Consider the following 26,395-nt stretch of genomic DNA (forward strand, 5'->3'; position numbering starts at 1 on the left):
ATTACACTTTGCGTACTTTCGATAAGCCCGCATTTTACCAGGATAGCCTATTCGCTAATGTACTTATAAAGTAATATAAATTAGTTCGTATAGCATTGCATCCTTACTGTAAGTTTTCACACAAGAATCGTTCAACTCTATTAGCACGGGATCAGGGTCAGATTCGCAAAATTTGTTACAGTTATATATACGTAGTTTTAGTATATACCGATTCCTTTTACGTTGTTTTAGTGTATTCGGATGAGCAATTGTATTGCAATGTTTAATTTCGTTCTATAAATCTATAGATTAATTTGTAAAAAGCAATTTCTAGTGTGGTGTTATAGTTTCGTTTAGTGAGATCCTACTTTTAGAAAGCGGGGCTTATGATACACTAACGCTTTATATTGTTGCCCTTATGGTTACGTAATCACATTTTATTTTAAGGAATTCTGTTGTATGACATTGGTGATTGAATATGTGTGTTGACGTTAAACCATTAGCGCGCTTTGATAATGAGAATGTCGTCTATTGCGGTCTGTTAAAGTGAATAGTCATGTCTGTAATACATTAATCTGGTGTCGTCATTTTACTTTGTGGTAATTAGCGGCCAGGAAGACGTGGAAAAATGTATGGTTTGCGTAGAGAAAAGTGACGTAAATATCGAACTTTGTCGAGACTTATGACGTATTTTAACGGTACTACCATTGACGTAGATAGCCTAAGAAGTAAGCTATATATATACAGTGGCCAAAACTACAAACAAGTTAATTAAAATGTCTCTCGAGTTTGCGCTACTAAATAACAGGGGCATTTCGATGTAAAGATTGCGGTTAAACAAGCATAAAGAGAATTCGTTCAAAATTACTATCTTCGCGCGTAGACACAGCAGTCAAGACGTATGCAGCAGGAATTATAGCAACATTTGCTACCGCATATGGGTATTAAAGCAACGGTGACCTTTTGTACACCCACAAATGTATATTACAAGTCAATGGCGTGGTAGCAACCGCAAAATAGTTCACCTTCCAATTGCTAGGCCAAAGTAGAAATGCCCATGGCGAAGCGTGAGACATCTGCCAATTACATTTTGTGCTCATTATATATCGCAAGTGACGACACACAATAAAAAGGGCATGGTATCGGCATTGGCACACAGCCAAGTTTAAGTAACGTTGATGAGGTGTTTCTATTAAGCCTGGCTTATCCTTCGCGTGTAAAAACGTCGCCTAATGTGTACATTAGTAACCGAGCATTGTCAGGCGAATTAGCAGGGATGTATGTACAAATAGTAACGTCGGACGTATGGGAATTAGGTATACATGTTACATATTAGCAGTAGCGTGAGTTGGCATTTACCCGGTGACAGAATGAGCGTCATATGAGGCAGACGAAGATAGATTTATTGCATTTTTTGGTGACCAATACCAATAATGAAATTTTTCTTGGAGATCAATGTTTGCTTTTTGCGGTCCTACAATCGCTGGGCAGTGTCATAATCACTTCTTTGGTCACAGAAAATAGCAACGCGAGGCCTTTGATGACAAATGATGAAATTTTTGTGACAAATTACGATGGCGGGGACACCTGAGCACAGCAGCACGCAACTTTCACTGGCGTGTCCGGTCTGCGAGAAGTGCCCGGACCAAGGAGGTAAAATTTCAACTTTTCTAAAAATAGATTATCCAATTATATTTTCGCCGGGCTTTATCAGAACAACTTCCCAGAAAGCAAATTAAAAATATCCAACCTGATTTTAGTTTCGGTAAAACTTTGTAAAGAGAATAGCGCTGCATGTTTCTTCGTCTGATGTTCAGTTTAAACGGCACCAAAAAGATAGAATTTTCTAATTAATTTTATATACAATTTGTTCTTGGTCACAACTGAAGCAAAACAATAAAATATATGACATTTATTATCTATCGTTAACCGATGGACCGAAACCGCAATAAAAACAATATAATGACACAATAAATAAAAACAGCAAACAAACGAAATTGGAATTCCCGTGCCACGTAACTGATTAAACACATTATACAAACGAAATATAAAATGAAACATACGAACTTAGTGTGTGGGAACTATGTTTAAAACGGTTGTGTAATACAAATAGGAATGCCTAAAGGTGTATATATAAGTTGCTTAAATAAAGCTTACGTTAGGCGGTCACGTACTATGTGTATAACACGAAAGAATTGCCCCACACCACACAACGTATCATTAAACTATAATGATATGTTTAAAATACAATTAACTAATCAATATTCGCAACACTTTTCTGATCTTTGGATTGACACCACCACTTAGTAGGGTGGTGGGGCAAGATGGGACATCGCTTTATTCTATTTCCTCGTTCCATTTGGTAGTAAACAAAAAACATTCAAACAATTATAAAAAAATATCCTCACGATTTCCATAGACCGTTGTTAATTGCTCAAAACACGATCAGGATAATTTGATATTATGTGCTAAAGGTGTCCCATCTTCCCCCATCACACTATATATATAATTAACAAAAATTCGATACAAGCTTAAATGAGTCACGTTATAATTTTGTACAGTAGAGTGCGGCTATTATTTCCGGAGCGTTTGTATACCGATATATAAAAGTCACCCGACGTTGTGTATTTTTGTTAATGATATAACTAGTAAAAAACTATAACTTTATAAAATTTAAAAACTGTACTTGCTGATGAATTCACAAAACTGTCTATTACAAAATGGCGTACAAGCGCGCTTGGCTGTAATTTCCCTACAAATCTGCGGTAAGCCGACTTAAGTTGACTTTCCGGTTAATAGCAGTGTGCTGGCGGCTTGTATTGCAATTAAAACTAATATCTGTATCAACAGTATGACGACCGCGTTTCCTCGACCATATATCATGTTATACATGCGACAATATAAGCACGCCTAAATCGTAGGAACGTTCATTGAATCATTGAAACAAAATTTCTGCTTTTAAAACGTTCATTTTATCATTGAAACAAATTCCTACTTTTAAAGTAATTAATCGGACTATATTTTCACATAAGCTTAGTGTTGATAGATACGGAGACTTTTAAAGTTGAAATTGAAATATGTTTAAGGAGAAAAAAGCACGTGTTTTTAATGCAACAATGTATTCAAATATACAGTTTGTTTAAATAATATAAACGCCCATTTAGGCCAGCAAAATGGCGCAGAGAACCTGCCAATCGCTACGTTAGTATATCGCCATGTCAGCACTTGGTTAAGGCTATGTAAATGGACATTATAAACTACCTTGTTTAGCTACACCCGGCGTTGTTGGACAAACATGAGAAGTTGATAGCGTTGTTGGTTTACAATAAATGCAACCCTATAACACAAGAAACAACGTCGTATAAATTTAGTAATCCGCTATGTCCGGTATGCAGAAATGCGGTATTGCCCAATTTCGCGCTAATATAATAGAGTGGAGAAAAACGGGACATCCTTTGCACATAATATCCAATTATTCTATTTTAATCAATTAACAATGGCCTTTGGGAGTCGTGAAGGTTTAAAATCCCTTTAATGTTTTTTGTTTACTACCAAATGAGTCAAGAAAGTTGGCGAAAGGTGTTACATCTTCCCCCACCCTATATTGCGACATTGCTATAACGGGTTACATTGAGGTCACGTGTAGAATGATACCGTGATAGCAAACACTTTGGCATCAATACAAATATATACACGTTGGTTTTAAACTTTCGCAACACAGGCGGCTGATACAAGAGATTGCATAATTCACGACGTACTGCGCCCAAATGCCTATATGTGTAACGTTTGTGCAGCGTAAGTAACCTTGATAAGTTCTTACGGAATAATGTAACGGAAAACTATGGTAGGTTGGGGGAAAATAGGACACATTGTTTTTTTTATTTTCTCGTCCCATTTGGTAGTAAGCAGAGAATATTCAAAGATTTATAAAACCGTGTTCTCACGACCCCGACAAAACTTAATTGTTCACGTTTTTTGGCTGCTAGTGCTAAATAAATATGTCCCGTCTTACCCCACAGAACTATATATGTAGTCTATTCACAATAGCCACACATACCAATTAATATGTTATTATTTTCCAGAGCTGTGGTACGTCATCGGAGCACTTTGTGCTGTGGCTTTGATTCAAACCTTCGTCAGTTTATTTATTTACAGGTAAAATACAGCAATGTTAGCGATACCGTTACCCTTTTAAGTGTTTTACCGTATTTGACAACGAATATAAAGTAGGTTAAACGGTTCATGTTTTTATTCTCTGTTATCGTTCATTTGTTATTTATTGCTTCCCTACGACTCCAAAAGCGTGTTCCAACGGCTGTAATGGACCGTTGCTAATGTTCAAAAACTCTATTAGGCTATTCTGGGTATTTTCTGTGCCACAACAGTATCGATTTTACCCCTACCCGTACGACGATTAATGGTTTGATCGCGTGCAACGTAAATCGCTATCAAACTTTAATATTCAAGGTAAATATTAAATAGTTATGAGCCAAATATACAAACAGATTGTATAAACAAGAACAAAATTCTCGTCTTACAATGTGGAAAGTGAAAATGAAAGACATAACGTGGGGCAAAGCGGGTGATTCTGCTACCACTCCAACTAAGGTACGTGTGAAGGCATATTGTTATCGATTCTTTACACAATATAGTATAGTGGGGTAAAATGGAACACACTTTCATTCTCTTTTCTCGTCCAGTTGGTAGTAAACAAAGAATATTTATAGAATTATATAACCGCAAGCCTTACGAGTCTAAAATGGCGTAGTTAATTGTTCAAAGCACGTTCAGGAAAAGTAGGATTCGGGCGCTGTTCTATCTTCCCTACGGTACCATATGTAAACTGCCCCATAAAGTTGTATTTGTATTTGAATGTTTCGATACTTATTTGAATGTTTCGATACTTATGAATTTACCTGCCCATTGTAAATTCAGAACCCTTTACATTGCGCAGAATCTCGCGACCAACAACGACATTATAGAAGCCCACAAACAAATAAGAGACTGCAAAGGTAAAGAGTTTATCACAACCGCTTTCTACAAAGGCAGGATTGTAGCTGTTAAGAAATTGAAAGCTCGAAGAATTTCGCTGGAGCGGCCGAGTTTGTGCGATTTAGACCAGGTAATTAAATTCCGAATGGGCAAAAATATCATACCAAGACACAAGGACCTAACGGTCGGTTCACTATATATGCTTCGACCCTGTTGGTATAAAAACAGACGAATGAATGTACATGCTATCATTTTATTAAACTCAGAATACAGAATTGTAATTGGTTGGTTTAAATTTATTTCTATGACGTCACTCTATTGTTATTTTCCCCGCCATTTTTCAACTGGTTTTGCGTCCACGTGATAATCTTGCCTACTATTTTATTTGACTGCAGAATTACCGCATGTTTACTTCGAGTTTAACTGATTTTTTATTCAACAGATTTTTATGCTTAACCACGACCATGTATGCAAGTTTTACGGTGCAAATTATGAAGGACAATATACCTCAATACTTTCTGAATATTGCAAAAGAGGTTCATTGCAAGATTTGTTTGACCACCACGACAAATGGGATGATTTCTTTAAGTAAGTTATTTTAACCTATTCGTTGGATTAAAATATTATGTGTTCCGGTTCTGTTTGTGCAATGTTAACAATACTGCCCAAAGACACTTGTCCTCCAGTATGTTACAGATTAAACTGGTGGAAAGTGTTATAGGTTGGTATTTAGGGGTTATCAGTTATCTATGTGCAGAGACTAGTGGTTGGAGGTTTAATTCTTAAATTTACCGTTTACACAGTTTCAACATTGTTTACAAAACTAAAACTTTCTACAAACAATAACAGCATAGGCTTTATTTTTCCCCAGAAATTCCTTGATATTTGATATTGTAAAAGGAATGCTCTACCTTCACCGTAGTCCATTGCGCTCACACGGGAACCTGAAACCTTCAAATTGTTTGATTGACAGCCGGTTTATGGTGAAGCTGACTGATTTTGGTCTCATCAGTCAACGATTAAAGCTCATCAAAAAAAATCAGGGAGAACCAAAAACAGCAAGCAGTCGTAAGTGAGTGTTTCATCAAATAACGTCAAAATTTATAAGCTAATGTATTAAGCTTATTTCAGTTTTGTTATTACACTGTCACGTGTCACCATATACATCACCTTTTCAGTGTAATTTTTTTTGTGCTTAATGTGTTTGTATTTTTTCTTAATGTCATTTGTGTGTTTTCTTAGTGTCAAATGAAATGTGTTTTTTTCTTTAACCATATGTAATTACTAATTTTGTTTGCACATATTTGCATATACTTAAACTGGTATGCCCCCTGGAAGTTTAAAACTGTGCGTTGGTTAAACAGCTCTTGAGCATGAGCTTGATGAGCTAATCACATGTTATATTAATCAACACAAGTAAACATTACTAACCCACCAAAGCACCAGATGCCAATCAACTTATTTGTTCATTTATGCAACCCAACCTGGCTATAAGCTACTATGTACATTGATCATTTCTAGGAAAACTGTGGACTGCACCTGAGATATTAAAATCTGTGATACCTCCCCCTGAAGGGACTCAACGAAGTGACGTGTATAGTTTTGCAATTATTGTTCAAGAAATATTGGTTCAAAAGGGACCATTTTACAGAAAAGACAAGCAATACAGCCATGAAGGTAACACACCATTGTAAAAAAATTAACTGAACTTGTTTTTTCACACATAAAATTATTGTAAAAGTAATGATATTAACGAACCATGTTAACTAAACAAGTTTTTAAGTAAATATTTTATTATATATACATTATTTTTTTTGATAGAAATCATCGAATTGGTGATGTCATCAAACAACAAAGAACCGTTCCGTCCTTCATTGGAAGACGATGATGAAGTCATAATTGATCAACAATGGAGAAAAACACTTCAAAGATGTTGGGCTCATAAAGCAAAAGATAGACCAGGCTTTCATGAGCTTGAGCACTTGCAAACTTCCTTTCAGAGGTATGCTAATAACATCCCAAACATCAACCATAAATTTTTATTTTTTAAAGATAGCAGAATTAAAACCTGTTAAAAAATTACTCTGTATAACATTATAACAAATTCTTTTGTAGAGAGACAAACCTTGTTGACAGTCTGTTTCAAAGACTTCAGCAATATTCGTACAGTCTTGAAGAGAAGGTGGAAGAAAAGACAGAGCAATTCAAAGCAGAAAAAGAGAAATCTGACAGTCTTTTATACCAAATGTTGCCTAAAATGGTGGCTGAAAGACTAAAGATGAATTCTGTAAGTAAATTTGGCACAGTCAACTTTGTAATGCAATATTAAGCATATAGCAAACACCAAGAGTGTATTTTTAAAATGCATCTGTCAACAGACTGTTTTCCCCACCATGTTTATTTTGTCGATAGTTATTATAACTTGAAGTGTTTTTGTGCAAAGTTGTTTGCACATTCACTAAACTTTGGTTAACAAGGTCATGCTTATCAATAGTGAAGTGTGTTGCAAATTATAGGTTTCTTATCACTACAATTGCATGAAAGAAATGCAGCATCAGCTGCAAACAATACACAAAGGTTGCATAATCATGACAGTGACAAAAAATATTTTCGAAACAAAAAAACAACTTCACTTAAAATTTAAACTATTTAACTTTCAGGATGTACGACCAGAATCTTATGACAGTGTGACGGTTTATTTCAGTGACATTGTTGGCTTTTCTAACATTTGTCATAGAAGTCAACCGTTAGAAGTGGTTCGCATGCTGAATGAACTATACACCATGTTTGACCAAATCATTGATGGGTTTGATGTGTATAAGGTTGGTGAAAATATGTTTTAGATTAGGAATTTTCTTACAATAATCGGTATGTCACTATGGAAACTTTGTTTTGAATGAATAAATGTAACCTGTTGATTTTCTCATTACAGGTTGAAACAATAGGCGATGCGTACATGGTTGTATCTGGTTTACCACAGCGCAATGGAAACGATCATGTGAAAGAAATTGCAAGGATGGCTTTGTCACTAAAGGATAGTGTGTCAAATAACTTTGTCATTGAGTGAGTAAATCAGCCATTTATATTTTTGTATAATTAAATTTAATTAATTATTTTGTTATTTAAGTTTCCTTTTATTTTAACAAAAATAATAAACAATGTGCACTCCTAATTACGCATTGTATACTGTTTCTTTTTAATGCCATATATGCAAACAATATGATTCATATAGTAGGATGGGGGAGGATGGGACACTTTTAGCTCATGAAATCCAAATATCCTGATTGTGTTTTAAACATTTAACACCAGTCTATGAAAGTCGTGACGATTCGGTTTCACAATTTTCAAATGTTCTTTGTTTACTACAAAATGGGACGAGAAAACAGAAAAAAAAGATGTCCCATATTTCCCCCACCCTACTATATAGTATATGTTTTAGGCATCTACCTAATGAGAGGCTTAAATTACGAATTGGGATTCACACTGGTCCAGTTGTGGCTGGCGTTGTTGGAATGAAGATGCCAAGATATTGTTTGTTTGGTGATACAGTGAATACTGCAGCCAGGATGGAACAAACTGGGAAAGGTTGGATAAACGAACAAATAGCCTATGTATTGCAATCAGGGTGTGTGTCTACTGTGTAGGACACTTTCATGGTGTGTGTCTACTGTGTAGGACACTGTCATTACCCCGTCATGTTGGGGAAAAAAGGTCGTTTCTTTATGCACGTTTCAGATTTTTATTTTTTCACAGAACTACAAATACATGTGTCACCCACTACAAATAAAATTTTGGAAAACTTCGACTCATTTTTGCTGAGAAAACGGAGATCGCTTGTTCATTTGAAGGTATTGTCTTAGATTTTAGATACGATTTACTTTTTAAGTACTGTTTAGTAAGACAGGACACCTTTAGCACATAATCTAATCGTTTTTTAAACAGTTAACAGCGGTCAGTAGGAGTCGTCACTCGTCAGGATACGGTTTTATAATTTTTATAATATTCTTTGTTTAACACCTAATTGCACGTGAAAATAGAGTGAAAAGTATCTCATCTTCCCCCACCTTACCATATGATTTACTTTTTAGTATTCATATTGTAAACAAAAGGCCATTGCAGGGTTTAGGTGACTGGGAAACCTGGTGGCTACTTGGCGAATCCTCACCACACGTCATATCACATGAGTCGTCTATGACGTTTAACGATTCGCTTGACACGTCCTTGCGGCCGTTGGATGAAGAAGTAATGTCACTTGAAGCAACAGAGAGCATTTCTTCCTACATGAGTGTGTCGTCAGACGCTGGTTTAGTGTCGGACGATTTACCAGAAACAAATGACGTTTTTTCCTATGAAAACGAAAGCGATAACGTTCGAACTAGTCACTCAGGTGACTTGGTAACCGGGGAATTCCGATATAGCGGCAACAGGCGACGATCAAGTCACTGCCCACCGAGATACAGAAAATCTCGACTTTCGAATCATATGAAACGCCGGCGATCCGGCACTGTACTTCAGCCTGTAATTGACGCCCTAACTTTAGAGAGCGATGTGAGTTATAAGAAATTCCAAAACGTAGATACGAATACAGTAACAGGAGGGACGAAAAGGCGAACGCGGAGGAGTGGAGTAACTGGCCATAATATCTCAATGGAAATCTTCTCGATTAGCGAAATATCCACCGCCAGGGATAGTGGTGTGTCGTTGGCGTACGATAATGAAACTCTTGATAATGATACCAACAGTTAATTTGTATACGCACGTTTATATTTATCAGGGTTTTATGTGTTTTATCCAATGCAAGTTTACAAAAATACAATCGTGTTACTGTGTATTGTGACCACTCAAAATAAAACTCGCAACATATACTTAACAATTTCCCATTTTGTGTCCTCTACGGTAGGTTTTAGGCCAGAATATCCCTTATGTGTTTAAAATGTTCGCAACAGAAGCACTACACCCCGTTTTCCTAAGAGTTATAACATTTCTATGAAATTGTGACATCGGCGAATGATTTGATTGACAGATTCCTAAATCAGCAGAAGACGTAAGCTGAACAAAGTTTGCGCTGACAAAGATATGTTATGTTTCGTTATAATTGCCCAGAGCACAGGGATATAAAACAGTTTGAATATTTTTCATAATTGTTCAAGGTCTGCCTAGCCAACTCACCTGTAACAGCGTTGTTTCATATTTACAGAATCCTGTCGTAAATTAAACATAACATGTCTGAAAAACCAACGGAATCGGACCATTTTAAAGGATGGCTGTGGAAATGGACCAACTATATAAAGGGATATCAGCGGAGGTGGTTTGTTTTGTCAAATGGATTATTATCATATTATAGATCGCAAGCAGAAATGGCGCATACTTGCAGAGGTACCATTAACTTAGCAGGCTCGTTTATTGTAACTGAGGATTCCCATAATTTCATGATATCTAATGGAGGAGCTCAAACGTTCCACCTAAAAGCAAGCAGTGAAGTCGAGAGGCAAAGATGGATTACCGCGTTAGAGTTGGCCAAAGTTAAAGCAACGCGTCTTGCGGAAAGCGATGATTCATCCGATGAGGATAGTCTTGTTATTGTCGAAAATCCTGGCCCTTCTGATTCATTGTTACAGTCTGAAATGGAAAAGAACGACCTGCGCATTACTTTGAGATCTTTAGTTGGGAAGCTAGATGATTTAGAAACTTGTAATGACTTAATTTCAAAGCACGGCGGGGCACTTCAAAGAGCATTATCCGATCTAGAGAGCTTGGAAAATAACCTTATTAGTCAAAACGATTCTTCTACCTTGTCAAGTCGAATTAAAACTGTTAATGAAAGAGCGACTTTGTTTCGTATTACATCAACAGCTATGATTAATGCTTGTTCAGATTTCTTACAACTTGCCCAAACTCAAGGCAAGCGTTGGCACAAGTCTATTGTTCATGAGCGAGAACAGCGTTTGCGGCTTGAAGAAACAGTTGAGACACTTGCTAAGCAACATAATACTTTAGAACGTGCTCTACATGCTGGTACAGGACCTCCAAGACCCGACCCTGGGAGCAATGATAAAGATAACAAGTCAAAGCAATCTGACGAAGCCGCCTCTGATGACGAAGATGAATTTGTTGATGCTTCGGATAAAGGATTTACAACTGAGTTTGTAAAAGAACATAGGAAAACCCCAAGCACTGCATCCAGTTCTTCTATAGAGCAGAATGGCTCTTCTATTGCCCCAGTTGCATCTGATGAACAAGACAAGATTCCTGGGATGAATGTGGAAAAACGAGTGAGAAGAAAGCGCATTAAGGATAAACCTAACTACAGTGTTAATCTGTGGAGCATTATGAAAAATTGTATAGGGAAAGATTTGTCCAAAATACCAATGCCGATAAACTTCAATGAGCCTCTCTCAATGCTACAACGTTTGGGGGAAGATTTAGAGTATTCAAGCATCTTGGATCGAGCGGAAAAATGCTCAACTTCTCAGGAGCAAATGGCTCATGTAGTTGCCTTTTCCGTGTCCATGTATTCAACTACTTTGTACAGAACTGGGAAGCCTTTTAATCCACTATTGGGGGAAACTTATGAGTTGGACAGAAGAGATGATCTTGGATTTCGAGTAATTTGTGAGCAGGTTAGCCATCATCCCCCAGCTGCTGCAATGCATGTGGATTCTGTGAATAAAAGTCAAAATTCTGGGTGGTCTTATTGGGAAGAAATCACCTTAGTCAGCAAATTTCGCGGAAAGTATTTAAATGTCACCCCAACAGGAGTTGTTCATCTTAAATTTCATAAAAGCGGGAATTATTACACTTGGAGGAAAGTTACCACCACTGTGCATAATATTATTGTAGGGAAGCTCTGGGTGGATCAGTCTGGTGATGCTGAGGTGGTGAACCATACTACTGGTGATAGGTGTAAGCATAAGTATTTTCCCTACAGTTACTTTTCAAGGGAAACCCCACGGAAAGTATCAGGTGTGGTGGTTGATGCGAAAGGGTTGGCTCATTACGTGGTGTCTGGTACGTGGGATGCACAGATGGATTGTGCTAAGATTGTAACGGTAAACAATGCAAATAAGTCCAAGCCACTGTATAAGACGCTCCCTTCCAAAAAGCTTTGGCAGACACATCCTTTACCTGTTGGCGCAGAGAAAATGTACTTCTTCACTGATCTAGCTGTAACTTTAAATGAGCAGGAACCAGATGTTGCTCCAACTGATTCGAGATTGCGGCCGGATCAAAGAACAATGGAAGAAGGGAATTGGGATCTTGCAAATGACCTTAAACAGAGATTGGAGGACGCACAGAGAGGAAGAAGGAGGAGAAGAGAGGCGGAAACTGCTGCCAAGAAAGCTATGGGACAAGAAGTTGAACCTTACAAACCTGTGTGGTTTGAACCTAAGAAATGTCCTTTTACTGGTGAAATAACGCATGTGTTTAAGAATACATACTGGGATAGGAAAGAAGCCAAGGATTGGTCTGATTGCCCAACTATATTCGAGCTACCACAAAATGACTCTGATGAACAATCTGAAACCGGTAACAATACTCCCTAAATTAAATGTTTGTGGGAATTAGTGCAATAATGGTGAAAAGTATATTTTATATTGTTTTGAGTAAAAAATTGCCAGTGAAAACAATTATTTACCCTTTGCCATAGTTTGAAACAAAAGTTTTTACAAAATGATGGCTGGCATAAGGTAGGCTATTAATTCTTTATCAGAATTAGGATAAAAGCGAGTGCAATACATAATCCTCTTTTTAAATGCTTATAAACTAATTGATCAGCCAAATATTGTTTAGAAGAATTGATTACACCAAACAAGTTTTTCCCTCCTTCATGTATATCACTGTCTTCTGTTGTAAAAATCTTGCCTTGTAATACATTTGATTCAACAAAATAATTTATTTCGATAACAGTTAATTTGGGTTTATGGTCTAAGTGATTGAAAGTGTGAAACATTTTTAAGCAGAAGTCAAAGTTATCCTACAAACTATTCTGTGATTCTATGTTTGGTTATTAAACCACTAATGTCTTGACAGTGGTTAGTAGGCATCTGAAAAACTGTTTCAATAAAATATTCATTTTGCTTTAGGCTAAAATGCTATCTCAATTTGCAAATAATTGATTCTATATTCATTTCTAAAATTTGTATGGCATAGTCATTGTTCAAATCAGAGCTTTAATTTTATAAGATCCCTTTTCTGTTGTAATATAAACTTTAATTTAGATTTTACATCTAAATGCTCAACCAGCATGCTGAAAAGTATATATCACTTCAACTGTGTTACATGTTAAATGTACAACTTGTGAACATTTAATTCTATTCCAAATGTACCATTATATGGCACTCATGATTAAACTTTTGTGGCTCTTATTTCCCCTTATCAGACTCTTTCCTTGCTGTGTGTGTACAAATGGCATCTATTTAAATCGCAGCAGTTAAAATTTGTATTCAAATCTTGTTTGGTGTAGAGTACCCTGCAATTGTTCATATTTTGGTGGAAAGAATGCAGTTATATATTCAATTGTCAAATTTAATCCTGTTGCCACTAAATTGTTCTATCACTAAGTTTAATTGTGTAAGCCAGCATAGGCGCCAAACCTGGGGTGGCAAGGTGGGCAGGTTTACCCTGGAATTTTGTGCAATGCATTTATCAGTAAACAGTTAAACCGAATTTGTTCTTTAGAAATGCTCATCCTACTCCCTGTCACCCCTGCATTTTTAAAAGTTTGGCGTCTATGTAAGCCAGTAATATTTCATTGATTCTTGTACTTGCTCTAAAAGACTTTAGTAAATATTTTGCTTCATCATTATGGAAATATCCTATGCTGTGTTTAGTAGCATGCAAACTTATTATCGGTTGGGTTTTTCTTTATGCTTCAAATTCTAGGTCATGGCTAGTAGATAGAAAGGGCAATGTATAAGGTGCTTCTTGCTTTTAAACAAATAAATTTACTGTTTCCTGATGGCCAAACAAGGATGGCTAAAGTACAGGCAGAAAGGAGGTAAAAAATATCAACAATTTATTAAATGTTTTTGTCTTAGTACATATGGAACCTAGTTTACGTTTAATTTTTTATATACATATAATGATAGAACCTAATCAATGTACATAAAAGCCAAATACATTTTCTACCACAGGGTTAGTTGGTCGTATTGCTGGTTTTCGTGAGCATCGCTTGTGGTTTGTTTTGTACGAGAATTGCACCATCAGCGGGTATAAAGATGAAAATACGGGAACTGCGAAACCGGACGTAGTTTTTGACCTGAGACACTCAGCAGTGACTATTAACCAAGAGGAGAACTATCAATTTGAACTGATTAGTGACAAGTAATTATACCAATAATACAAGTTAACTATAGCAATGTACTGCAATGTCTACTTATATTTTACTATTATGTTGAGTTCACATTGCTATAAAATGAATTTATATTAGAACCCAATTTTATTTCTTTTTTCTGTTATCTTCGTATTTTTTGAACAACAAATTTTGATCATCTAAGGTCATTACTGTTAAGCTATTCTTACTAACTGCCACTTTTTTAAATTCCAGACACAATGTGGTAATGCTGGCAGAAGATTATGATGATGTCAAAGATTGGGTGTCAGCAATTCAAACCACACGAAGTATCGCACATGGGGTTTCCCCCGCTCCTAAGAAAACTCAACGCAAGACTTCAAATACAGTAAGTAGTGTAACAGGTTTTATGAGTTTTTAGAATAATTTCCCCGTAAATTCGAGCAACATTTCAAACTTCTTACTCTAATACTGTTTTGAGTAAAAGTGGGAATAATAAGGAATTATACTACTAGTGATTTCATTTTGGTCGGAATGTTGTGTTTATTTATTATACATAATAAATATATGTATAAAGATTTATGGTGTTATAAAATAGAATGTGTTTTTGGGAAATATTGTTATCTATATAAATTGTTTTTTGCCTTTTATTGTTGTTGATTGAGTTAAAAAGGTGCTTATCCATCTACTTACAGTCTAGCTGTTCCTGGCTTTATTATTAGCTTTATTTTACTTTTGATAATCCAGTAATATTGATTTGCAAAACTGTAAACCCCTTAAAATATCCATAAACTGTCAGCTAACTAATCAATATTTTTTTCTTCCAGTTATCTTTTGGTCACATTTTGCTTCATTAAGAAACAGCTTAGCAGACAAACAGTTTATTTTAGGTTCAGCTTAGATTTGTTGATTTTCATTGACCTTAATAGGTTTTGTTTGTGGTTTAATGACTACTTCAGTTTTGAGTGTAATTGTGACTGTGTGAGTGTAACAATGGTTTTTGTATCTTTATTTCGGGTATTTTTGTAGGGGGGTGTTTTATTTATACATGCAACATGCTCTATCTCTCTCTCTGTATATAGGGATATTAATATAAGTTTTTCAGTTCTTTTAGTATTTAATTTAACGATTAAATCACAGGACTCAATTTCAATAGAAAGTGGATCGTATAAAATGTCTATGCCACCAAGTCCTTTAGATTCAAATTCGAACGGTAAGTTTAATACCTACTAGCTTGGTAGTGATCCAGTTAGACATAAAAGTGTATATTTCCAACAATCCAAGTGTACACATTCCAAAGCCAAATTCTTAAATATTATTCTTTGTGTTAAAGTATGTTATTGTATATGGGTCATGTGATAATAAATGATTTCACAGACTGTGAATCTATCTGTATAATGTAATGAATTAAACAGTAATCTTTATAAGGTTATCGTTATGCTATAATAGCCTATTCAGTACTTACACATGTTGTTTTTAGTTGACGAATCAAATGCGTATGTAAATTCATATGATGACTGATTAGGATATAATCAGCATAGCCATAAATCATAATTATTGACTCACTAAAACTCATCCATTTACACAAACATGCTTGACAAAGTGTGAAACAAAGCAATCACAACCATAGGCGCCACTCCTACAATTACAGGCCAGCAGCTGGCCAGCCTACCCTAAATTTTTTTGCACTGCATTATTTGTAAACATTGGCATCAAATGTGTTTTAAAGGAATGCTCCTCTAACTTTCCCTGCCTCCCCTGCATTCTAGAAAGTTTGGCGCCTATGTTTACAACATAATTTATGATGTATGCCGATTTATACTTTTTACAAACATGCTTGACAAAGTGTGGAATATATCATTCACAAAATAATGATCATGAATTCATGATCATGATACACCCAGGTCATGGGGATGAATATGAATGGGACAACCCGATCACACCCGCCGATCCTTCCCCTGTTTCCTTATCGAGTAATATGGATGAACAAGGAACATTATTCCAATTATCGTGAGTAATAATACCTATGTGTAAGTCTGATTATATGATGCACTATATGGAAATTAATATGTTGTGTAAAGGTACATGAATGTTTTATAAATATATAATATATTCAAGTGGGGTAATAAAGACAAATTCACTAACTTTCATTTTTGCTCTCTAAGTAATGCATTTAAAACAATCTGTCCAAGCGTATAAATATTATGAAGAATAAACCTGTACATAATTTTATTACAACAAGTCAACAACAAATGGTTACTGCGTTTGTGTATATTCCTTTTTAAAGTGACTCATTTTTGTGAATAACTGAATGTAATTCAGTGTTCAACTCTGTGACCGAATTCAGCCCATGGCTATAACTTGTCATACAAAAGTCTAAAATCATACCAGCCACATAAATACATAACCTGTGTTAGGTAAAAGTGCATACAATGGTTTAAAAGGGCCTCTTGCTGTATCTTCGGTGATAAACATTCTAAATATCTAAAAACTGTATTTTAATGTACATTTTTTTATGCAAAGAATATACGTATACCTTTACCCTACACCTGAGTAGGAAAAGGGACCAAGGCTATCTTTCTTCACTGTACGACCTCGACCATATAGAATAAAAACCCTATAGGTTAAAATCTTTTCTTATTCTTTCAGTAAGGAGTTATCTGAAGCAAAAGCAGAACTTACCAAATGTCGCGACCGTATCACAAGTTACCAGGAAGTTCTCGCGTCCAGAGATCAACAATTATTCGAAATTCAAGACCAGATTAACAACCAAGAAACAAACGAAAAGTAATTTGGTATTTTTTTCTAATAAATAATAAATTTTAAAAAATCTGCAAAACATGAATAAATCTTAAAATGTTTATTTCAAATCGTTTAAACTAAATAATAAAATGTGATAAAGTTAAACAGTTTTATTTAAACTCTAATTGATATTTCATTCAAAAGCAGTGCTGAAACATAATTATAAGGTTGAAATTGCTTTAAAATTCACATGTTTTTATGTTTGTGGTTCACGGTGGTCTATATAAAAAGGTGTGTTCGCATGCACTTTAACAAATCAGACGTTTTAGAAACAAATGAAAATTTTTTTTTTTTTTTTTATGTAGAATGGCACTATAAAGTGTAGAAAAATTTTTAGACTAAAATTATTTCAAAGTTCAAATGTGTTTATACTTGCAGTGCATGAGTTATATATTGTATGTGCGCATGTAGTTTGACTCACAGTAAACTTTTCATCCAGTCAGAACAGTTATTGTGTTTCGAAACTATGATGTTCACTTTTTGTCACGAACTTTAAAATTTCTATATATATCTATCTGCAGAAGTCGGGCGGTTACTTCTGAAGGTTACCATAACATGGAGGAACAAGCTAGATCATACCGTGAGCAAAACTGTCTGCTTAATGAAGAAGTTTTAAAGCTGCATCAAATGTGTCAGAAGTACAAAGACCAAGCTCATCAGCAAAGAAGGTAAGAATGAATAATTATTGCTTTTGGCATTCTTTATATATATTGGTTTTTTTTGCATTTCCGGAAAGTTTGTAATATTTTTTATTTCATTCTTAGGAAGTTCGGAATGTTTTTATAAAAGTTTAGCAATTTATTAATTTTTTTTGTATTTTTAGAAAAGCTGATAAATTGGCGATTGAACTGCGTAGAACGCAGCGTGATTATGTCAGTGTTATGGGCCATTGTGTCTATCACCCACTAGTGGATGTAGAGGAAGACGTGAGGTTCATGGTATCCGAACCCAATCGACACGTCGCTAATTTGAAAAATCTTTCGAAAACTATGAAATCAGAAAACGATCGGATTCTGGGCTGTAGCATTCCCACTTTAGGTAAGCTGTATTTGTTGTAATGTATAATCAAAAGAAATGCTGTAAATATAAAAAGGTTTTTTCTGTCTGGTTTAATTTGTATACCTGTATCTTTCTTTTATTAATGGGGTTAAATCATTTTTATTGTATTTTGTAGCACCATGTAACAGTTATACCACTACTTCAAGCTGTAACTAACTTTTGTTATTTGTTTCTACAATTGTATGGAGAGTTGTGGACATACTGTTAGTCACACTACCAGAAATGCACTTTATATTTCAACCAAATATTATAGTTTATCTCCAGCACTGTGGTGTTTTAAAAAGACACCCAACAGTTTTTGCCATTGGTCACCAATATGTTGTAGCACCCAAGTGTAAGTGTGATAGGCCAACTCTGACCTAAATCTCTGATACCTTAATGTGCCATGCTGTAGGTCCCACCCATGAAGAATAGAGTAAAATAAAGCATTATATTTACAATTTACTTTCCAGGTAAAACTGAGCACACAGACATGTTTGGCTTTATCCACAACTTACCAAACGAAGTGTTACAAATTGAGTATTTGTGTAGCCATCTTACTGAAGCATATGATGCACTTCTTGATGCATCTGAAGAAAATCAAAAATTAGTCAAAAAATGGAAATCTTTTATGCATGAGCATTCAGAAAAGGTAGGATATCTATTTTTAAATAAAAAAATAAATACACAAAAGTAAAAAAAGTTAAAAAGGAAAAGAAGTGTTACCACATGTGTTGGTATTTTACAACTCTTCCATAATTTATATAACTTCATTCATATTGTTATATGTTGATTTTTTTCAGTCCTGTTGATGGTGCGTGGTACTGTACGTAAATCAGAATATAATCCCTATGTAAATATAACCAGGATGCTTTACTTTGAAATCCCAGACGCTTATTTTTAATGATTAACTCCAGCTGTGCGTGTGGTATTTAATAACGGAGGCTTTGTCATAATTTGTGGTTTAAAAGTAAAGAATGTAGATTTACATATTTGTTTTAAAATATTATGTTTAAAAATAATGTAAAACTAATTTTTTAAAGCTGTATCTGGTAATTTTAATATTATTTAGAATTTCAGATTATAAATCAATCTTACTTACACCATTTACACTAATGTATTTATTGTATTATAGTAGGGTGGGAGTAGATGGAACACTTTTCATTCTATTTTCTCGTCCCAATTGGTAGTAAACAAAGAACATTCAATAAATTTTAAAACCGTATCTTCACGACTTCCATATAACTTGTTAATTGTTTAAAACACGATCAGGATATTTGTATCTTATTTTCTGTCACCTTCTCCCCCCTACTACATATAAATACTTTATTATATAGAATTAACCTCATCATATTTTCTCAGTTTGAAGTGACGCCCCAGCTGCAGAAGTTGATATTACAATGCATGCCTGCTCACTACCGCTCATACATATGGCAGAAGTTCATTCATTATTATGTGCTTGAGATAAAACAAGGGAGAGGGGATAGCTACTATGAAGAACTTCTTAAACACCAGGAAATATATAAACTGGACCGGGTATGTCATATTTATGTTTTTCTAAAAAATGGTAGTGACGGCTGATGACACTCAAAAAAGTTCAGTTTGGAAACAGTTTTAATACTTAAACTGTGTGCCAAGACAGTTTAGAAACTAAAGTAATAGCTAAAAATTTGAAACACCTTGGCTAAGACATTTCATGCTTTTCTATTTTATTATTGTACTGTACACTACACATGACAATCTAAAAATTTTTTCAGGATTTCTCAAAAAGTTTTAAACAAATAATGATGGATGTCCCACGTACCATGCCTGGTAATCGGGACTTCACCACACAAGATTCACCTCTTCGTGATCGTCTTACTAGAGTCCTCACTGCATTTTGCATCCATGCCCCGAAGATCGGATACTGCCAGGGGTTTAACTTTCTCGCAGGAGCGTCTCTTCTCTTCCTTCAGGAAGTTGATGCATTCTGGTGAGTTTGGCAGACGGAAATTTACACTGAATAAATTAGATTGTAATTTTAAAAATAAAGAGTTTATATTTTTTTTGTAAATTAAAAAAAATGGTTTAGATTATATATTTTAAAAAACCTAATTAAAATGTTCATAAAGGAATATACTGTAATTTTTTTATTTAAACTATATATATATATATTTATGATATCAGTAATATAAACATACAAGTATATATTAGAATATTTTATTAATCAAAATTATTCATGGTATCGGTAAATCAAATGCATTCTTAGTTCATCAATTGCATTTTTATTGTTGTCTATTTAAAACAATTAAAATTATCCCCATTTTTATGCCCTGGAACTATTTTTTTCAAAAAAGTCTTTAAAGTCCTTTTATTTTATCCCAGGTTCATTATTGCTGTAATTGAAGTGATTTTTCCCGAGGATTATTATCGCAATGGTTTGGCTGGTTTGCTGGCAGATCAATACGTCCTACAGAAAATCATCCCACTTGAAATACCAAAGTTAAACGACCATCTAACCAAGTACCCAGAAGTTGATATTGCAGCCGTGACTACAGGATGGTTTCTCGGACTTTTCTTTGACTGTTTGCCATTCAAGGTAAAGAATTAGTAAAATAAAAGGGATAGTTTGTTGAATGATAAGTCTCGTTTTTTAGATTCTAAAAATCGATGTAGTATGTTTTAACATTGGATATTAATGATTTTCTTAAATAGTGATATGCAACATATGCATGTATTATTTCCATCATTATTGGAAAAACTAACGGAGCAAATTGTGCCATAACTACAGTTTGACGGTAACTTATTACAAAAAGTCATAGAAAACTTTAAAAAATCTTATATTCTTGTGAAATTTATCAAGCACTGTTTATTTGTTGCTTATAAATGCTTCTGTATTCTTTATTATTAATCAGTGTAATGCTCATTCACCTTACGGTAATCCACCAGACTCTTATTCGTGTATGGGATTGTTTCCTTGCATTTGGCCATGAAGCAGTGTTCCGCGTATCTTGTGCCATACTTAAGCAGTTTGAAGACCGTCTGCTCGAGTTACATGAACCTTCTCATCTATTGCATGCAATTAAGAACATACCAAAGCTATGTACACACCCAGAACAACTAATCAAGGTGAATTTTTTGTTTGGTATGTTCTATTCTGCAGGGTGAGGTTTTACACTATGGCGCGTCGTGGTTCCTTAACCTCCTAGCATTTGGGCAAGGATTGGGGCCTTAATTGTTTATTATTACTTTATTTTTAAATGATAAGATGTGATAGTTCCAAGTAATTTACTTCTGAAGTTCCGAGTAATAACTATATATAGTTTTCCTTTTTTACATTTTTTAAACTTTATTTGTGGCTTAATTTCAAACCAATGTTATATAGAAGACTCCTATACGGTATATTTTATAGTTTGAATATATATTATCAAGCAATTATTTGCCCATTTTGTGGTCTTATTTTGGTGTGTGGACTTTGAATAGGAAGCGTTTGAAGGCCTCCACCATTTCCCATCATGGAGTGAGATCAAGGAGCAAAGAGCAAAATTGGAAGTTGAGTTGATTGAAGAGCATGAGAAGAAGATGCAGCAACGAAGACATTATGATGAAAGGATGATGATGGTGGGTGGTTGGAAACTTTTTCATGCGTGTTCATAAACCAATGCTGACTTTTGACAGCAGAATTCACAAGTTCAAACGCCTTAGATTTGCTGCAGAAAATAATCTAGTTGGGGATTTTCTTAAAGACTGTAAATTTGATATAGTTTGTAACTTGTAAGCATCGGTTGTAAATATTTAGCAGATAAATACTTGACTGCCACAGTAATCTGTCAGACATTGTGTATAATAAACCAGAGCATTTCACTTTGGACACACAAGGGTGTTAGGGTAATGGGCTAAATCTGGCTGAAATCCAAGGACAAGGACTTCCCCTATACAGAATAGAATAATAAACCATAAGACAGCATTTATAGGCCAGATTTTGCTCATTACCCATGGAACATATAGGCCCAACAACCAACCAGGCTCAAGTCCTATTATGTCACAAGGGGAATAGGCCTATTATGTCACAAAACATTGTAAATTTTAAACTTTTATTATTTACAGCTTGATCATTTTGAAGATAGCAACATCCTCCCTCGTAACGAGGATAAATGGAACTTTGAATGTGCAACATCAACACCTAGTGGATTCATCTTGCTATCAGCAAGCAACAGAATGACGCAAAATTCACGAATTTACATCTCAGATTGCGCGAGAGATGCTGCGGAACTACTTGCATTGCCTGTGAGTTGAGATTTAAATTTGTATAATTTTTTTTTTTGTAAAAACATAATTTGAATTTGTATATTTTGAGAAGTTATTATGCTGCTTTTGAAGAAGTGGTTATTTGTTTACTTTTTAAGCATTTTAAACTATATTTTTGTGCGGAGAGTTAGTCTGAGTTTGAGGTTTGAAAGATTTTTTTTGAGGTTTTTTTTTTAAGTTTAAAATTCTAAGTTTTGTTATAAAACTTAAATTATTTAGAAAGTATATATGCCAGTTTATTAGAAAGTATATATACCAGTTTTAATATGAATATGTTTTGTTGCAGATCACAAGTTGCATTATGTCAGTGACAGTCATCGATGATGATGTCATATTGGTTGGTTTGTTTACTGGACAATTACAAGCTTATTCACTTTCTAAATGGTAAGGCATGTTTCATATCACCTGTTATTGATAAATATGACAATATAGTAATGTGGGGTAAGATGGATACCTTTAAGTGCATGATATTCTGTATTTTCTACTATTTTTTAGATTCATGCGGGTACAGTTACACAATCCTGTAAATCTTCTTTGTTTTTCATCAAATGGGACGATAAATGTGACTAAAGACATAAACCATCTTACCCCAACCTACTATATGTACATTTAACTCATATATTATATGTGTGTTTCTTCAGTAAAAACTTGTATTAATATGCTGAACATAAGTATGTCCCAGTCAAATACACCTATGATTATTATATATATAGAGTGTTTAAATATTATACGTGTACAGTTGTATATGTTGGAGCATGTCACTATCTGAAGCTGTCCTTACTATATCATCAATGAATGAAATGTTATACACTGGAACTGCTGATGGAAAACTACATGTTTTAAAGGTGAGACTGTAAGATATTTTTCTTTTAAAAATATTCTTTTTAAAGAAAACGGTTAGTTTTTTTATTTTATTTTTTTTTATTTTACCTATATACACTAAAATTTATCTAGTTTATTTATTTTGTTTATCAATGTGTGATATTAAACTCTACAGGTTGATGAAAGTGGTTTTTCCAATAAACCATCGTTGGTTGATAGTTTAGAACTAAGCAAACGACCAACTACGTGTATATGTTGCTTGCCTGAACAAGAGGTGGTATGGGTGGCATCCGGACCTGCTATTTATATCATCAATGCAGGGTAAATTGGTAGGATTGAATGGTATTGGCCAGTGGCTCAGCCAGGGGGTTTGGAGAGCCGCCACACCCCTCTTTAAAAACTTTATTTTGGTAATTTAAACCCTCTCCCCCCCTCATATTTGTAGACTGAAACCCCCCCCCCTTTATTTTATGTCTTGCTGAGCCACTGGCTTTGGTACTAAAATAAAGTCAAAATTGACAGGTACTGCAGAAAAGCGTTCTTTGATATAGTAGAGTGTGCATAGGCGCCTACATTTAAAATCAGGGTAGTTTTTGGACCACATGCCTTATATTGTTTTATTCTTTATTATGTCTACCTGGACTATTAACATAAGGTATCATGTCATTCGTAGGTATACATACATATTCTGTATATTCATGTTAGCTTTGTTAGGCCTATGACGATGTGTGTTAAACCCAAAGTAATGATATTTTAAACTTTATTATTCTAATACGGATGCGCAGAATATAACAACAACTGACAACAAACTTAATTTCAGCACAAATGAGACTGATGGTTTCTTTCTCATATCTTCAAAGTTGGAGCATGTATCACTAATGAAATTAACCAACGATAACAAGCATGTTTGGATTGCCACTCGTGGTTCTCATGTTCTACAACTACGAAGCACAATTTCCTTCAGCAGCCCCGCTGTGCTGGTGTATGATGTGTCTAAAGATTGTAAATTAGCTTCTACATATCCCATGATGGTAAGAATTAGGTTTTCTGTTTGGTAACATTTTATTCCTAATTGTTTTTCTGTTTAAACTTAATTATTTCAAAACCTTATTAAAAGTTGTTTTTTTGTTTAAACTTATAGTTTAAAATTTGATTTTTTTCCCCTTTTTACAAAAGTTGTTTAATGTTTGTGCTGTTTTAAAATTGCATTTAAAAAAAAGTTTGTTATTTAAAACCCCAAAATAACAATTTTTTAGCCAGACGAGGGGGATCTTGGTGCACCGCGTCCATGCAGAGTAACATCCATGCTATTACTTAATGACGACATGGTATGGGTGGGAACAGCTAACGGTAAAATCAAAATATATCAACTACAAAAACAGGTATATTTTTCTTAAAAACATGATTTACTCCCAAAAACCTAAAAAATGCATTATGGAACCTAATTTCTGTTACTTTCTATTGTTGGGTGAATTTTTCATTATTTTGTGGGATAATTTGTTTTTTAAATGTTTTTAAGGCCAATTATATTAGCCAGTATGCAATCTATTTCCATGTTTTCCTTGTCTATTTCCCCAGGAGGTATTATCACCAGTTGATCATGAATCATATGATCCATTATCATGTGATACACCACCATCACATGAAATTGAAATCACTTTTAATCTACAAAACACAATTAATGCAGCTACAAAACCAATACGATGTTTAATTGAAAGCAGGTATGATATACATATTGTGTTATAGTCATATAGTAGGGTGGGGAGATGGGACAACTTTACATTCTATTTTCTTGTTGCATTTAGTAGTAAACAAAGAACATTTAAAGAATTATAAAACTGTATTCTCCTGACTCTCATGGACCGTTGTTTCAAAAACTGACCAGAATATTTAAATATTTTGTGCTAAAGGTGTCCCATCTTCCCCTATTCTACTATATTGCTTTTTGAGACAGGCTCAGGCAGTTAGTATTTGGCAGCATCAGTATTTGCCCTTTAACTAGGATCAAGGGTTAGTGTTTTCAGTGTCAGGTATATTTATTCAGTTCAGGGTTTTCAGTACTGAGTTGTAATCTTCTGAAAAAGGTTATCATGTGGAATGTGTTGCAGTGACCAGTGTTAGGTTAACGCATGAATAAAGTTAACAAGTATATTGTAAAAGTCAACAAATTGATTTTTGGAATGCATTTTTTAACTTGTATAGTCAAGCTGATTTAAATGTAGTCAGTTGTTTTGTGTTTATAAGTAAAAAAAGATGGTTGTCTCTTAAACTGAACATTTCTCCAGGAAAGAAGAAGATTCTGTGGTTTTATCTTGCTCGGGTAGCTATGGTGATCCGGACACCATACTTCGGTGGACTATGGATGCTCAGAAGATGCAGGATGAAAATGAGGAGCAAAATGATGAGGACTCTGTCCCATCTCGAAGCTTGAGTCTCCCAGTGTTAGTAGAAGCAGGGTCAAAGGTCATCGATGAGGGTGAAGGTTCAAACTCGTTGGGGTCAAGTTCGAGGTCATGTGAAGCAGACGCGAAATCTGAGACCGGGGTTGAAGACGCTACTATTGTGTCGTCCGTGAAAACTGCTATGAGAACTTATCGTAACAAACCAAGGATCAAAAGGTTTATGAATATGTTAAGTACAAGTAACACCACAAACCAGTGATGTTCCCTTGTATATGGATGAAAGTATTCACACACACACACAAAACCCTGTAGCTTACACATCTCTGCTTTGCTTCTGCATTTGTATATGACTCTTATAAGAGGTACATTGCCATATCACGAAGAATTCCTGTGCTTTTAGTGTTTTGCATCGTGCTGAACTGCAGACCTGCTTTCCGCCATATATACCAAATCAAGTGGTTTTTAAAATTCAATCAACGACGCATCAGTTTCAAGTATTTCCCAGTGTATTATATTTTTGCATGAAATTCAACCTTGGCACGCTGTGATTTAATTACGGTGACAGCCACTAAAGTACTTGTTTTTATTTTAAGCAAATGTTTTTAAACAATGAAAGGTACACCATTATCTCTGCATGCTCGTAATTAATTGTAGCTCTTTTTTATTTTATGCCACTTGCTGTATGGTGCAATAAACCAATCTTGATTAATCGGCAGTTTTTTATTTACGATAACAGCTTCATATACCACCACCCTATACCAGGTGCAATTAAACTACAGAA

At 34.8% G+C, this 26,395-nt stretch overlaps 3 protein-coding genes across 3 annotated transcripts; all 3 read left to right on the forward strand.

The window, feature by feature from the left end:
- Positions 1 to 506: 506 nt before the first annotated feature.
- LOC149737055 (atrial natriuretic peptide receptor 1-like) lies at positions 507 to 9,871 on the forward strand. Its single transcript, XM_089875959.1, has 14 exons — positions 507 to 1,632; positions 4,062 to 4,134; positions 4,485 to 4,587; positions 4,934 to 5,101; positions 5,414 to 5,559; positions 5,843 to 6,039; positions 6,493 to 6,648; positions 6,793 to 6,973; positions 7,087 to 7,258; positions 7,632 to 7,793; positions 7,904 to 8,034; positions 8,411 to 8,556; positions 8,725 to 8,819; positions 9,091 to 9,871. The coding sequence occupies exons 1-14, from the start codon at positions 1,554 to 1,556 to the stop codon at positions 9,715 to 9,717; spliced, it is 2,436 nt and encodes an 811-aa protein (XP_089732085.1). The 5' UTR covers positions 507 to 1,553; the 3' UTR covers positions 9,718 to 9,871.
- Positions 9,872 to 10,008: 137 nt separating this feature from the next.
- Positions 10,009 to 13,854, forward strand: LOC149737056 (oxysterol-binding protein 1-like). Its single transcript, XM_089875960.1, has one exon. The coding sequence runs from the start codon at positions 10,194 to 10,196 to the stop codon at positions 12,513 to 12,515; it is 2,322 nt and encodes a 773-aa protein (XP_089732086.1). The 5' UTR covers positions 10,009 to 10,193; the 3' UTR covers positions 12,516 to 13,854.
- On the forward strand, positions 13,830 to 26,323 carry LOC149737057 (uncharacterized). The gene is made up of 22 exons (XM_089875951.1): positions 13,830 to 13,969; positions 14,106 to 14,295; positions 14,519 to 14,651; positions 15,404 to 15,476; positions 16,168 to 16,273; positions 16,913 to 17,050; positions 17,587 to 17,733; positions 17,889 to 18,103; positions 18,577 to 18,755; positions 19,466 to 19,639; positions 19,861 to 20,075; positions 20,468 to 20,681; positions 21,032 to 21,211; positions 21,566 to 21,703; positions 22,190 to 22,369; positions 22,677 to 22,774; positions 23,130 to 23,235; positions 23,388 to 23,533; positions 24,033 to 24,243; positions 24,469 to 24,594; positions 24,791 to 24,933; positions 25,498 to 26,323. The coding sequence occupies exons 1-22, from the start codon at positions 13,930 to 13,932 to the stop codon at positions 25,871 to 25,873; spliced, it is 3,528 nt and encodes a 1,175-aa protein (XP_089732077.1). The 5' UTR covers positions 13,830 to 13,929; the 3' UTR covers positions 25,874 to 26,323.
- The last annotated feature ends 72 nt before the right edge of the window (positions 26,324 to 26,395 follow it).

This window comes from Ciona robusta, chromosome 4 (assembly GCF_009617815.1).
Source record: "Ciona robusta chromosome 4, ASM961781v2".
Lineage (NCBI taxonomy): Eukaryota > Metazoa > Chordata > Ascidiacea > Phlebobranchia > Cionidae > Ciona > Ciona robusta.